Here is a 13,121-nt window from a genome sequence, read left to right as displayed (position 1 = left end):
GTTTATGGCAATTAATTCTGACGTATGAGCAGGGACTTTTGTACTTGTTCCAGTTTGTTTTTATGCAGAAATTAGGATTCTGCAAACACTTCATGTTTCTCTGACTGGCTTTGCCACTGACTCATGCCTCAGTTTCCTCTTGTGTAAAATAAATATATGGGGAATGGGAAAGTGACGCATGATTCATACTTCTAAAGCAGTTTGATATCCTTGACTAATATGAACAGAGAACAGTGTTTACAGTAGACCTACATCTGTGTAATGGCCTCACCATTACACAGACAGCGATGACAGAACAGAATGAGTGCTGTTGGTGGGGAGAGGGTAGGAGAGGCACTATACAGAGTATGTTATGTTCCACTTGCTGTGGAGGGTTGGGAGGGTGGGTTTTGGGATTCTCTTCCCCCCCTCCATTTCCAGTTGTTCTATATGTCCAACCTTACGCTTTTAGTTTTTGGAAAAACAAAACACTTGAGGTGTTCTGGCGCATCAGGTTCTCTGCTCTGTTCTCCAAACATACGTACTATTTCAGTATGTGGCAATAAGTCCCTGTTAGGGGGCTTGCTTTGCAAGCTCAACTTTCCCCAGGAAAGCCCTACTGACGGACTATAGATCATGATTTTACACAATGCTCCATGGAAGAGATTTTGTTACCCAGCATCTTACTCTGTCAAAGACGGAGGGGCTACTCTTCCTTCCTTGTTGCTTTTAGTGGAAAAGGTCCCTCCATTCTGTGAATGCTGCATTAGGGGTTTTTTAATACAAACACTCCAACTGTTTAATGTTCCTGTGGATCTTGTTGAAGACTGTTTTCAACTGTGCATGGCTAGCACCCTAGGGCTCTTTTCTGGATGAATAGAGGGCTCCCTCTACAGGCAGGGATGTGACCATGCTCCTTTTATCACAATCAAGTTGCCTTTAGGAATTACTGCTTGTTCTGATAGGACTGAAGGCATCTTTCAGCTCTGCATGCTGTCTACCAGTTGTCTCCTCCAAAGCACATACCCCTTTGACCATTCTATTAGCAAACTGAAAAATTAGAAATTGTCAATGTCATTTGTCAGTACTGCTGCCATGTAAATCTCTCCATGGATTCTGCATGTCCACCTTAACCCCTCTAATGCTCCAAGTGGCAGTGTTTCAACAAATGAAGGGTAACCCCTATTCTCATTCCATTTTCCATCCCACTTTCTAGCCATTCCAGCAATAGTACTAGAATGGCAGGCACACAATTCATAACTGAACCCTGGTGGCATAAGCCCAAACTGCAGCCTTTTTGATAATAAAAATTTCTGCTGATCCTACCCATCCCTCCCCCCCAAAAATCAATTTCAAACTGAAAATGGCTTTATTAGGATATAAATAGTTCCTGAGAAGCCAAGCACAACAACAATGTGCCCAGGGAGAGTTAAATCCTCAGTATACATGTTAAGTAAGGATAGGTAAATCACTGGGCTTACATTTGAACTCACTCGGTCATCTGAACGTTGACTCCACTGTTATTGGGTGTGTGCGCCACTTACTAGAGATTTGAAAAAGGAGCCACTGGAGGGAGAGTTCTAATTTAAAACAAAAATCAATGCACTGCATATAGAGAGCCCTTTATTTACTGTTTCTGATCTCATCGAGATAATACAAACCCCCTCCTGAGTAAAACACATCTGAGTAATCCTCTCTTCAGCAATGCATATTACTTTAGGAAGTGATTTATTCATAAATTACTTCCCATTGAAGTGATTATGTTGAAATGTTCTGCCCAAAAGGGATGATATTACTTACCATGAGGGGGAAAAATGTTTGTTTCTAACAGAGCCATTCAACATTTTGGTTCACATTTTGAATTTTTGAAAATTTATGACCAGTTCTATTTCCTTTGAAATACCATGTTTCAAAAAAAAAACCAATTCAGAGGAGAAAAAAAACTATTCAAGAGATTTGCAAAACCAGAACATTCTCTTGTGTTCACTCTCCCTTAATAAAATTGAAATCAGAATTTTAAAATGCTTTCTGTTTTAACAGTCTAAGGTCCGGTGAGTTAGGTGGATAAAGACACTTGATTTAAAACACATTTAATTGTGATTGCCTAAACCATGGCTCTTGTTTCCATGAAAGAAAATGGGTATTTTTTAGCATAGCAGTTTCTTGTGTTGTGAAATCTGACAGTACTGAACTTCCTCATGCATGTGGTAAAAGGTCCAAGACAGTAGCTGCCTCTTTGTTTCAACATCCAAACAGCTTTTTACCTCGGATAGCTGTGACTGATCTGCTTTGACAAAGGGAAAACAAAATCAACAAGTATTTGCAGCTGCTAAAGCTTTAGACCACTTTCTTGGTGTCCAGTGGGCAACAATTTTATGAAGGGAGGTAAGATGTGTTTTTTAATTAAGATAAATGAAATAATTACATTTTTACTGATAAAGAATAAATCATTTATTGTCAGAAATCTGGTTAATGAAGTGTTTAGGGCCTATTCCTTTCAATAAGTATGTTCGGATCTTTGGGCATTTTCAGATTTTGTCCTGAGATTTAAAAAGAATACTTTCTCCTCTCTTTTGTCAGTGTGTGAAAGACCCACACAAATACTAAAGTCCAATAAAGGACTATACACAGAAAATATCAAGTGCTGTCAAATGCACAACGTAAACTGGACAGTCCAGATATATTACATCTGTTACCCCTCTAAAGGGATCAATACGCAACAGCTTGCCACCTTAAATAGTTACCCAAACAATTCACAACACGATTAATTTAGATTAAAGAACAAAAACTTTATTTAACTACAAACAGATTTTAAGTGGGTACAAGTAATGAGGTATTAAAATCAGAAATGGTTACGAGAGAAAAGATAAAATGCTTTCTAAACCTAACAAACTAGACTTGGTTCAAAGTGATATCTCTTACCACATTTCCAGTATCACTGCTGACCAAAATCTCAAGCCAGGATCTGCTCCCAAAATGCAATGGCTGTTTCTCTTGTCTTAGGTGTAAAGAGAAATGGTTAGGGAGAGAGACTTGCAGGTGTTTTTGCTCCTCATTTTCATAGTTCAGTCACCTTTTGAAAAACATTTTCCTAAGCGTGACCCCTACTTAAAATTCTTTCCAGCTGAGAGCAAGGAAACATGGAGTCTGCTGGAGTGAGGAGACTTCAGGCTGTTTTCCCATTTGTGTATGCTGAAATGCAGATTTTGTCTTTTTTCTTCTCCTCTCACTGTTTGAGGACTCTGTTTACAGCGTATGTGCAAATTGAGGTAAACAGCCATCCCTTTGTTTAAGACAGACTTGCTTGACCAGTTCTACCTAATCTGGGCTATCTGAGTTTGAACATGTGTCTTTAACATCATACAGGGGGAATTTCATAACTTTACACCTAATGTTGCTACATCCATTTCACCATGGCATTATTGACCTGTGAGTTGTTAGTTTTCAAATGAAACTTTACAAGGCATATTTTGTACAAAAATTATGACAGTAGTGTGTACGTGGGGTGGAATACTGGTTGTCAGGACTCTTAAGTCCTGCTCCTGACTCTGCTGCTGACTTTCTGCCAATTGTGTCTGGGCAGGTTATTTACCATCTCCACATTTGATACACCTCACACACACACTAAAATGTGATAATAATGCTTTCTTAGTTCACCTGTATATGGTGAGGCTTAATCCATTGTCGTTCATTCAGCATTTTGAGCTCCTTGGATGAAAGCCTCCACAGAAGTACAAAATTAGAGTGGACCCAGAGTTGGAGGCTGTTTAGACTCAGAGTTTTCTAAACAATATATACATACTTTTTATCCTTAGTTACCAGAGGAAGAGAGAATGGGAACTGGGAACTCGAAAAACAATCAGAATCTACCTCCAGGTAACTACATCTTTTGTAGGAGAAAAATGAGCCAAATTCTGTTCTCAGTTACACTGGTGTAATCCCAAAACTTCAACAGAACTGCATCAGTGTAATTGAGAATAGTATTTGGCTCCCTCGACCAGTACATCATCTCACCTCTCCCGTTTGTGTGACATTTTTGGTCATCGTTGGGCAGCAAAGCTAGTGTGGTTGTATACATCTCACAGCTTGATCTACCATAGCCCCACTTTCATCCACGGGCATGTCATCCTCTTCATTCCAATTAGTAAACATAAAAGAAGACTTTAAAGAATGTTCTCACAATAAAGTACATTAATAGCTCCCTAGTGAGTCATAGGCCTCTGGGTAGAACAGATCCCAATACTGGAAACACTGCTGCAGAAATAAACTTATTTTAAGAAACATATGTTTTAATGTTCTTATATTCACATCTAGCACCATCATTGCCTGCCCCCACCACCATCACTGCCAGCACGAGTTCCAGCACAACTACTCTAGTCTCGAGTACAGGAGAAAAAAGGATATCTGATAAGTAAACAAGAACTATTTTCTGTATCTTAATTGTCATGGTGGCATGAGATCATTCATAGGCTCCTAGGAGAGTTGTTATAGGCAATGAATTTAATGTCTCTAATTGTAAAGCGTTGCTTCAGAATTTGCTACAGAGTCTGTATATTTAGATATTTATATTGCTGATACTCAAACATGTATTTTTCATCAGCCCTTAATGCAATTCTAATGGAAACCACATAACCAATAACTCATAAAGAGCTTAGAAGTGATGCATCAGATTCCAAAAGAGATGTTTTTAAATGAAAATGATAACTCTGATACATTCAACACCACAGTTTGATTTAAATAAGTTACTAGCAGACCAATATAAGTTGACAGGCTGATGTGATATGCCCAATGGTGATGCTGGGATAAACTGTTTAGCTTTCCAAAATTTCATGGAAATGAAAATGTCAGGCCAAATTCTACATGTGTTTACACTGTTGTAAATCAGGAGTAACTCCATTGACTGTAGTGGAGTAACTCCTGATTTACACTGTAGCAAATGAGAGTGGAATCTTGTCATCCATAAATGTACAATGAGCAGAAGTATACCTAATAACTCATCTTCAAAGATATAAACGCTTAGTAAAAACATCCATTACTGTCTCCCGCCAGAGATTTTCTCCAGTTACAAGAGATGCAGGTTGCAGACTGTAATATGTTTCTTACAGCATGTGAATTGAATAATCTGTTTCCAGAAGATTAATGCCTTCAGTGTATATCCCTGTGGTGGGGTGGTTGTATGTATTTGAGTTTAAATCTGAAGTGAGGATATTTTTCTTTTTTTAAGCGTTTGCCTTACAGACTTACGTGGTTTGTCGGATTTACATTCATGTTCTGAATGCTGCATTTTTATGTCTTTCACACTCAGGCTCCATAAGGGGTGTGAGAATCCAAAACATTTTAAAGCATACACTGAGATCCTCATCCTGCTCCCATTCAAGCCATCCATTTCAACGGGAGAGGGCTTTTTACAGTCTCCAGTACAGTGCTCTCCAATTACCAGGCCAGACTCAGTCCTGGCGTAAGTCAGTGTGATTCTACTGAGATCAGGGAAGTTACATCAGGGCTGAATCTGGTCTGTTTAGATCAAGTTTCATCTCATTACTTAGAATGAAATAAGTGCTGATCTGGTTACCCATATGTATTCCTCCGCACGTGAGGGTCCATATTACAGCTTGCATACTCTGTAGTAATGCTTTTAATGCCAATAACCATATCTGAATGACACACGCATATTCTCACATAGGTTTTTCTTAGGTTCTTTCCTCTCATTTGGAATTTTGGCTCACTAAACAGCTGCACACTGTAGATGTGATTTTGTTATCCAGTGACATCTGTCTTGATTCAAATTAAGTGCCTGTGATGTGATTCTGGTAAAATTAAAGTGTTTGAATTCAGTGTAAGGGGCTGAGATAGTACTGGCCAGGCCTTAGCCACAACAGAGAGCAGGAAAGGGAGGGGCTGTTTCTGACCCACTGTGTTCTGTGCATTAACAGCCCCCAGTTCCTCTACATACTGCTGGCCTGTATCCCTGCCGTCCTGTTGACTGTGCTGGTATTTACCACCATCTACTTTATAAGAAAAATGAAAATAAAAGGTAAGGGACACGCAATGAGGACTAACCCCTGCAGAATATTGGCCTGCCATAGCTAGTGGCAGAGGACAGCTGGTTACCAAGGGCCAGGTCTTCAAAGTTATTTAGGCACCTAACTCACATTGAGATCAGCTGGATTTCGATGCCTAAATATGTTTTATAATCTGGGCCCAAGTGTCTCAAGTGTTCCATATTCAAATGCTGCTGATGCTGGTTTTTCATGGAGGGAGTGACAGCGTTCACTTAGAATCTCCTCGCCATCTCTGTTCGGGGTAGGCCCTTTGTCTTTATAACATTCCCACATCATGTTTCAAATGTCACCCCATTCAGAAATATGCTTAGATGATATCTGCATCATCAACAGCAATGACTTTTCTCTTTTGCTGTTTATGTATTTAGGAAGTATTAAAAGGTTGACAAATCCTTGCCATGTGAAACAAAAAAAAAAAAAATCATTACAACAGTGAACTTTTGTTTAAGGAGACGTTAAGCAAGAATATAATCATCAGCTCCCTCTGTTTAATAGAGTGTTACTGTATTACAGCGTGACCACCATTACAACACTTATGTCATTCTAGTGATTTGATTCAATTGAGTGAAAACTCTGATTACACCCAGTTAATCGACCACGCATGTCTATTAAATGTTAATACCCGAAAAAAACCAGACAGGTGTGCTTTGGTTTTTTTTGCAGGTGGATATACTTTGTCTGAGTATTGAATAAATGGCAGCCAAAAGTATCTGGTTATAGCAATGACTTTTCATCTACCTCTGGGCACCGCTTCAGCTAGACTGGTGGTAATTTTGCCATCACGCAATGAAGCATAAGGCCCATTATAGCCAAGGATAGTCACTATTAAAAAGCTTGAGCCATATTTTTCCAAGCACCCATCATCCACCTCTTCCACATGTCTTCCTGTGGGAATCCACCTGGGTAAGATCCAAGTTATTCGATTACTTAGGGTCAGTTTTCACTGCAGAGTTAGTTCAGATTTTTATTCAGGTGTTACCCAAAATCCCTCCCATCCCTACACAAACCTTATCTCCCAAGTTTAGTGGTGCTTTAAAGCCAAGCTAACTGGCCCTTTCCCTTTAGAGCCTGGGGTTTCACTTTCATTTAGGCTGGTAACCTATCTACTTTGCAATGAGGACGCAGGCAAAACCACTCACGTGCTTCCCACAATTCCTGCTGTGTGATCAGACGGACAGACGAGTCTCCCACGGGACCCTGGGAAAGTGTCATAGAGCAACTCAGTTTACAGTGACACCAAAAACCCAGGAGTTCTAACGAGACTTATGGGGGAGCGCAGCCCCAGCAAGGACAGTGACTTGACACACAGACTAGGCTAAGCTGCGGGTTGATCCCATGGGTTGACTCTGTAATGAAGAGAGTCCCTTACGTTGTAAGCTCTTTGGGGCAGGGACTTTGTTTGTACAACACCCAGCGCAATGGGGTCCTGGTCCATGCCCGGAGCTGCTCGGCACTTCCACAATACAGATAATATAGTAAAATAATACAGGGGATGCAGATCAGAACATATTGTCCACCTAGTCCCCAACGCTGTGATGCTCCAGTTTGGCGTTGTACCCTTCCTTCTCCAACTGGCCTGATTAAAAGCTTATTTCCATTTGCAGAACAGTTTGCCCCAACTATTCTTGTGCCCCTGGCCCTTCCCACTCACCTCATGAACTGGATCAATTCATTCAGGCCTTAGAATGACTGAATACATACCCAGAGGGCTGGGATTTCTTCTGGGCCTTGCTGACATTGGTAACAAAAAATATCCCTTTTCTTTGTTACAGATCACCAGAGACCTCAGAAGACTTCTCCAGAGCAGGATCCTGAAGATACTGTGCATCAGGCACCTGACAAAAACACCCAGGTAAAGGTCAGAACTGTTTCCTTGGTATGTCTCGTGATGCAATTTCAGATTCTCTGTAGAAAATGCTACATTATTATAAATATGAATTTGGGACTGAAAAAGGAGGTTCATATAAATGTAACAATTAATTAGTGGTACCTTTTACCTTAAATTATAGCTAGTACTTTCCCTTGGATGCCACCCTACTGCTACATTTCTCATCTCTGCAGCATCCTCAATCCCCATCAGCTTGCTGGGGTGCAAGAGACTGAAAAAGGTGTCCATAGAAGAATGATAGATATTCCCTGCCCTGAGTCAAATGCTACATTCCCCAAATACTGCAGGGGCTCGACCTGTCCCCTCTGCAGTTCCTTAGAGAGGGGATATCATCTCTCTGACATTATGTGGCTCCCCAACTATGTTAAATGGGATAAAACGTATAAGGAATATAAATCCTCATGCTTCAGGGCAGAAACCAATCACTAACTGAGAATTAGGAAGCAACTTTTCCTTATGGGCAAGTTTTTCGATAACTGTCCAGTATGGTATTGATTCCTCTGCAGTCTCTAATATTGACCACGGTCATAGGTACTAGACAAGTCCTATGTTCCCCATGCACAGGGAGAGACAGGATGGGGCTGCTCACACTAGACTATTTGAGAGCATCCCAGAAAACACAGTGAAGGGTAGGAAATCCAGTCAGAACTGCAGCAGTTCCTCACTCCCAGATAATGTTTGCAGGTTCCCACATGTCCTGAAGATGAGATCACCTACGCCGATTTGACTTTCAAACAGAAGACTCCACCAAAGACTGATCTGTAGCTTTTGCTAGTTGCAGTGGAATGAAGACATCTTTGCTGCCTGCAGTTCAAATGCAGATGGAAGTTCTGTCACAACCTCCGTTCTGCTTAGGATCATGTTCCATATAGAACATCAGCTGATTTCTTTAAGCTGCAGAGGTCTGTCCTGTCCCACAAGGAAGTGTTGGTGAGTGGTCAGAGCAGGATACTAGGCATTCAGACACCCCCTGACTCATGGTGTGAGCTTGTGGAAATCATTTGCCTTTGTGCCTCAGTTTCCTCACCTATAAAATATGGATAACAATGCTTGTGATGCCTTTGTCTCTTTTCATTCCTTCTGCTATATCTTTGTGATTCTTCAAGCTGCTTCTAAAACTTCTTTGCATGTGTGAATAAGTGACAAGATAAGGGCAGGAAATATTTATCTCTACCATCAAAGCAGATGTGTCCTATCAGATGGTCTCATCCCTCTCACTTGCTTTTATATGTCCTTCTTAAATTAGTACTTACTCAAATAATCCATTTTATTGTACCTCCTTTTTAAATTGTCAATTGCTTTGGTGAACTGTGTTTGTTAATCACATCAAAATAATTATCAATAGTAAATGGCATATGTACATCTCTGCTCCCTGGTTGGATCATGAGACGTAGATAGTTTTTCTGGACTTCTGACTTCATGTCCTCTGAAGAATTTTAGGTTCAAAGAAACGCTATTATGCTTATGAAATTCATGGCCACGTTGGAGACATTAAAAATACACATAATAATAAACAAACAGTGAGGGCACCTCACATTTTGGGGGAGTATCAAAGGTTATAATGGCACTTTCATCCATAGCGTTTCAAGTACTTGTCAAAGGCAGGTAAGAATCATTATCCCCATTTTACAGCGGAGGGAACTGCAGTGAAGTTACAATGAAGCCCACTGTTCACCATCACATCTGTCAAGGGGGAGGGGAGCTGTAGGGAAGCCCTGCTTTTCCAAGCCAGGCAGAAGAAGGGAGGGGGCTCCCCTCTGTTTTTAGCTGAGCACAGGGAACTGCATTCTATTCCCCCATCACCCACACAAGCTCATGCATAGAGTACTGAGGCAGAGAGAGATGAAGGCCCAGATTTTCAAAAATATTTATGAGCCCCAATCAACGGGAGTTAGGAACTTACAAATTGTTGTGGAGCTGCCTGAAATGACTTGCCCACGGTCACACGACACATCAAGGGTAGGTTGAACCTACATCTCCTGACACCCACTCTCTTGCCCTGTTACTTGAATACTGAACCCTTCTTCAGCCAGCTTTTCAAAGGTATTTAGGTGGCTAAAGATGCAGCTCTTAATTACCGAAGCATGCTAAACAACACAGGTGCCTATCCTCAATCGTAGTGACCCAGAGTAAAGCGGAAGTGGGAACAGGCTCAGCTGTGGTGAATTGCTAAATTCCCCTACAAGAGATGGTGCTTAGGGCAGGGAGAAATGACAGCTTGATTTACACCATTTTGATTGGGCAGGGCTGAAAAGAACCGAACTGCCCCACTTCTTCTCTTGGAGCTATGCAGTGCTATGCGTCAGGGGTCTGTTTAGGAAGGCAGGGCTGAAAGAGTCTCTCTGAGCTTAGTGCTCTAGGGTTTAACTAGAAGATTTAGCTGGGCCAAGCATTTTTTCTGTTTGTTCATCATGTCTGGCCTCAGAAAAGCTCAGTTTATCTATCAGCCCTATGGGGTGTTGGTCCTGTGCTCACTGGGTCTCTCACAACTGGTGTTACTGCAGATGCCCTGGGAAGAAACCTTCAGCCAGGCTCACAACTAATTAAAGGGGGCCCATGTCCAAGTAGCTCACAACCCACAGCAGCTGTTACGGATGAACAGGGGGTTCTGCAGTGAAATCCATGTGTGCTGTGCGGTCTAGGTGAGCTTCCTCCTGGACTTATTCATTACCTGAGTCCAGCTGCACAGAGGGGGGGACATAATCCCCTGACAGAGGCTGTGACAGGTATTAAACTGGTTCAATGCTTCATCTTAGTCAAAAGGCCAAGGCATAGCACAGGTTTTTTTATCAGTAACTTCCTCAGACGAGCGAAATAGAATTGCTCCCTTTCAACTTTCCTATAACAGCCTTTATCAGAAAAACACCTGGCTTCTACATCCTATTTTCACCCTCTGCCATGCCTATTAGAAACAACAGATGCTACTAATCAATTGCTGCTATTTAATGTAGCTTACCAGCTACAACTTTTTCCAAGGGTCTTTAGACTATTATTTATCGTTTGTATTTTTGTAGCAGGACTCTGTGGGGTGAGGTGCTCTACGAACACAGAACAAAAAGACAGCCACCTGCCAAAAGAGCTGACAAGCCTCTCAGAGACTGCTTTCTCTGAGCCCTGGTGGAGGATAGCGGATGGTTTATACTAACCTAAATGTCAGACCTCTCGAGAAAGTTAGTGTGATCTGGGGACGATGCTGCTTATGCATTTGACTGTCACATGAGGCAGATGCCTCTCTGATTAGAAGTCAGTGGTGCACTTTGATTAGCTACAATACTTTATCCCTCCGAGCTACCTCCTCTTGTAACAATGGCATTAACTAATTCCACCTGCTGTGAGTTACCACAACTTCTTGTTTGTGAAATGGCAGAAGCAATAGCCTAGAATTCTCCCGGGCAGTTGTAGGTCTGAGGCCCCTTTGTACTCCCTAGAGACATGTAGGATGTGCAAGTTCACACGAGATGCACCGTACTGCACCAACACAGCCCGGCATGTAACCCAAGCATTGCTCTCAATACATTTGACTTTGGATTTTTTTTTTAAAAACAACATTAGAAAAATTAAAAGAAATTGAGTACGGCTAATTATTCTACTGTGTCCATGCTTTGCTGTGCTCCAGTGACCAGTGTATGAGAACTGCTCTTACGTGTGTTACAGTAGTGCCTAGAGGCACCAGCTGAGATCAGGGCTCTGGTGTGCTTGGCACTAAAGACAGCCCCTGCCCCCCAAAGAGTTTGCAGTCCAAATAAACAAAACTGCTAGCAGAGGAGGAAATTTCCTTTTTTTCAAAAGGGGAACTGAGGCACACAGTGCACTTTGCAAACGCTAAGTAATAGTTACAACACCCTGTGATGTAATTATTTTCTCCATTTGACAAATGGCAAAATTGTGAGTGGTTTAGTGACTGGTTGAAAGCCGTCTGAAAGAGAGTGACTGCCAAAGCTGGGATTAAAACTCAGGAGTTCCTGGCTCAGATAAGATAAGCAGGGCCCCCACATAGGTGGAGGGGGGAGAAGGATACCTTTTACCAAGGCCTGGGGGGCTGGCCCAGGCTGCAACCCCCATGGGTATGTGTGTGAGAGGGGGCCCATGTTACAGGTTTGTACTGGGCACAAAAAATTATGTTTGGGCCCTGAAGATAACATTCTTCTCTTCAAATATTATTCAGTCAGGGTATGCCCAGGCTGCTAAATACTGTGCTTCGGAAAACAAGAATATATCTAACATCTTTTCCAACTGACCCTGGTCAACAATCCTTATGAGAAAGTGCAGAAGACAAAATGTGCCTGGAATCTCTTTGCTGACTTTCGAAATAATAAAAATTGTACCTCCGGATATCCCAACCCACTGGTATTCCCATTTGACAGCGGATATGTTGTGCCCCTGTGGCATATTCTGTTATTCACCACTATGCTGCCTTTCATTGTCTGGCATCCTATGTCTCAGCAGGACAGGCCCACTGTTGTGTGGTTCTGGGATTGATTTATTTGGGGCAGGGGGGAGTGAATAAAAAGGTGCCCCATTGACAGGAACTCCTTGTAGGAATAAGAGGGCAGTTCAGCCTGCATAGTCCTTTCTGCTCAGACTGCCCTCAAGGGACTCAGTTGCGTTAGTCGCTTTGTGATACAGACACCTGTCTTCTAGTGAATGTGCTGGAGCCCACTTCTCACATGGCACTGAAAAGTCAGCAGGTGCGTATATGTAACTGGGGCAAAGAGGTGAGAAGGAATGGCTGGATAAAAGCACTAGACCTGCAACTACACTGAAGGGGAAACAAAGAGGATAGTAGAAAGCTGGGTGAGGAGGCCCTTCCACCTTCACCCCTCAGTGGTTGGACTTACGATCAGAAGGTTGACCAGTTCAAATCTGACCCAGGCTAGCTGTGAACAATAGCTAATAATAATATAATAACTGCCTTGCATTACTCTCCTGTGACAGATCTGCACTGATGGACTAGAGACAAAAGCATATATATCTCATTTATCAGTAGTCAAAGCCATTTCCCCACCACCAAATGTTCAAGTCTTAGAATCAAGACTGGAGATCTTTCTTTAAAAACATACAAAAACAAGTAAACACGGTAGCTCAACGACAAGCCTTGGGTGATGTTCTGTGGCCTGTGTTATGCAGGAGGCCAGACTAGGTACTCATAATGGTTCCTATTGGCCTTAAAACCCATAAGCTAATTGCTGATG

At 41.9% G+C, this 13,121-nt stretch overlaps 1 protein-coding gene and 1 long non-coding RNA gene across 4 annotated transcripts; one reads left to right on the top strand and one right to left on the bottom strand.

Annotated features, from left to right (window-relative positions):
- Positions 1-114: 114 nt before the first annotated feature.
- LOC137160301 (transmembrane protein C1orf162 homolog) lies at positions 115-11,126 on the top strand. Of its 2 annotated transcripts, none has more exons than XM_067558817.1 (5): positions 115-3,855; positions 4,294-4,390; positions 5,913-6,013; positions 7,814-7,893; positions 8,614-11,126. In XM_067558817.1, exons 1-5 carry the CDS (start codon positions 3,813-3,815, stop codon positions 8,692-8,694), a joined length of 402 nt encoding a protein of 133 aa, XP_067414918.1. In that variant the 5' UTR covers positions 115-3,812; the 3' UTR covers positions 8,695-11,126. The 2 variants fall into 2 exon arrangements, with proteins under 2 accessions (XP_067414918.1, XP_067414917.1); XM_067558816.1 differs by having other exon boundaries at positions 7,814-7,899.
- Positions 6,111-9,948, bottom strand: LOC137160302 (uncharacterized). 2 transcript variants are annotated; one of them, XR_010921837.1, is made up of 4 exons: positions 9,833-9,948; positions 7,743-7,876; positions 7,181-7,238; positions 6,111-6,940 (listed from the first exon to the last, which is right to left on the bottom strand). It is a non-coding gene; the product is annotated as an uncharacterized lncRNA (long non-coding RNA). The 2 variants fall into 2 exon arrangements; XR_010921836.1 differs by lacking the exon at positions 7,181-7,238.
- Positions 11,127-13,121: the final 1,995 nt, after the last annotated feature.

Source organism: Emydura macquarii, unplaced genomic scaffold (genome assembly GCF_026122565.2).
Source record: "Emydura macquarii macquarii isolate MOO-44397 ecotype Brisbane River unplaced genomic scaffold, CSIRO-AGI_Emac_v2 contig_2184, whole genome shotgun sequence".
In the NCBI taxonomy this organism is placed as follows: Eukaryota; Metazoa; Chordata; order Testudines; family Chelidae; genus Emydura; species Emydura macquarii.
The sequence above is the reverse complement of the archived record's forward strand: the minus strand, read 5'-3'. Positions and strand labels throughout refer to the sequence as shown.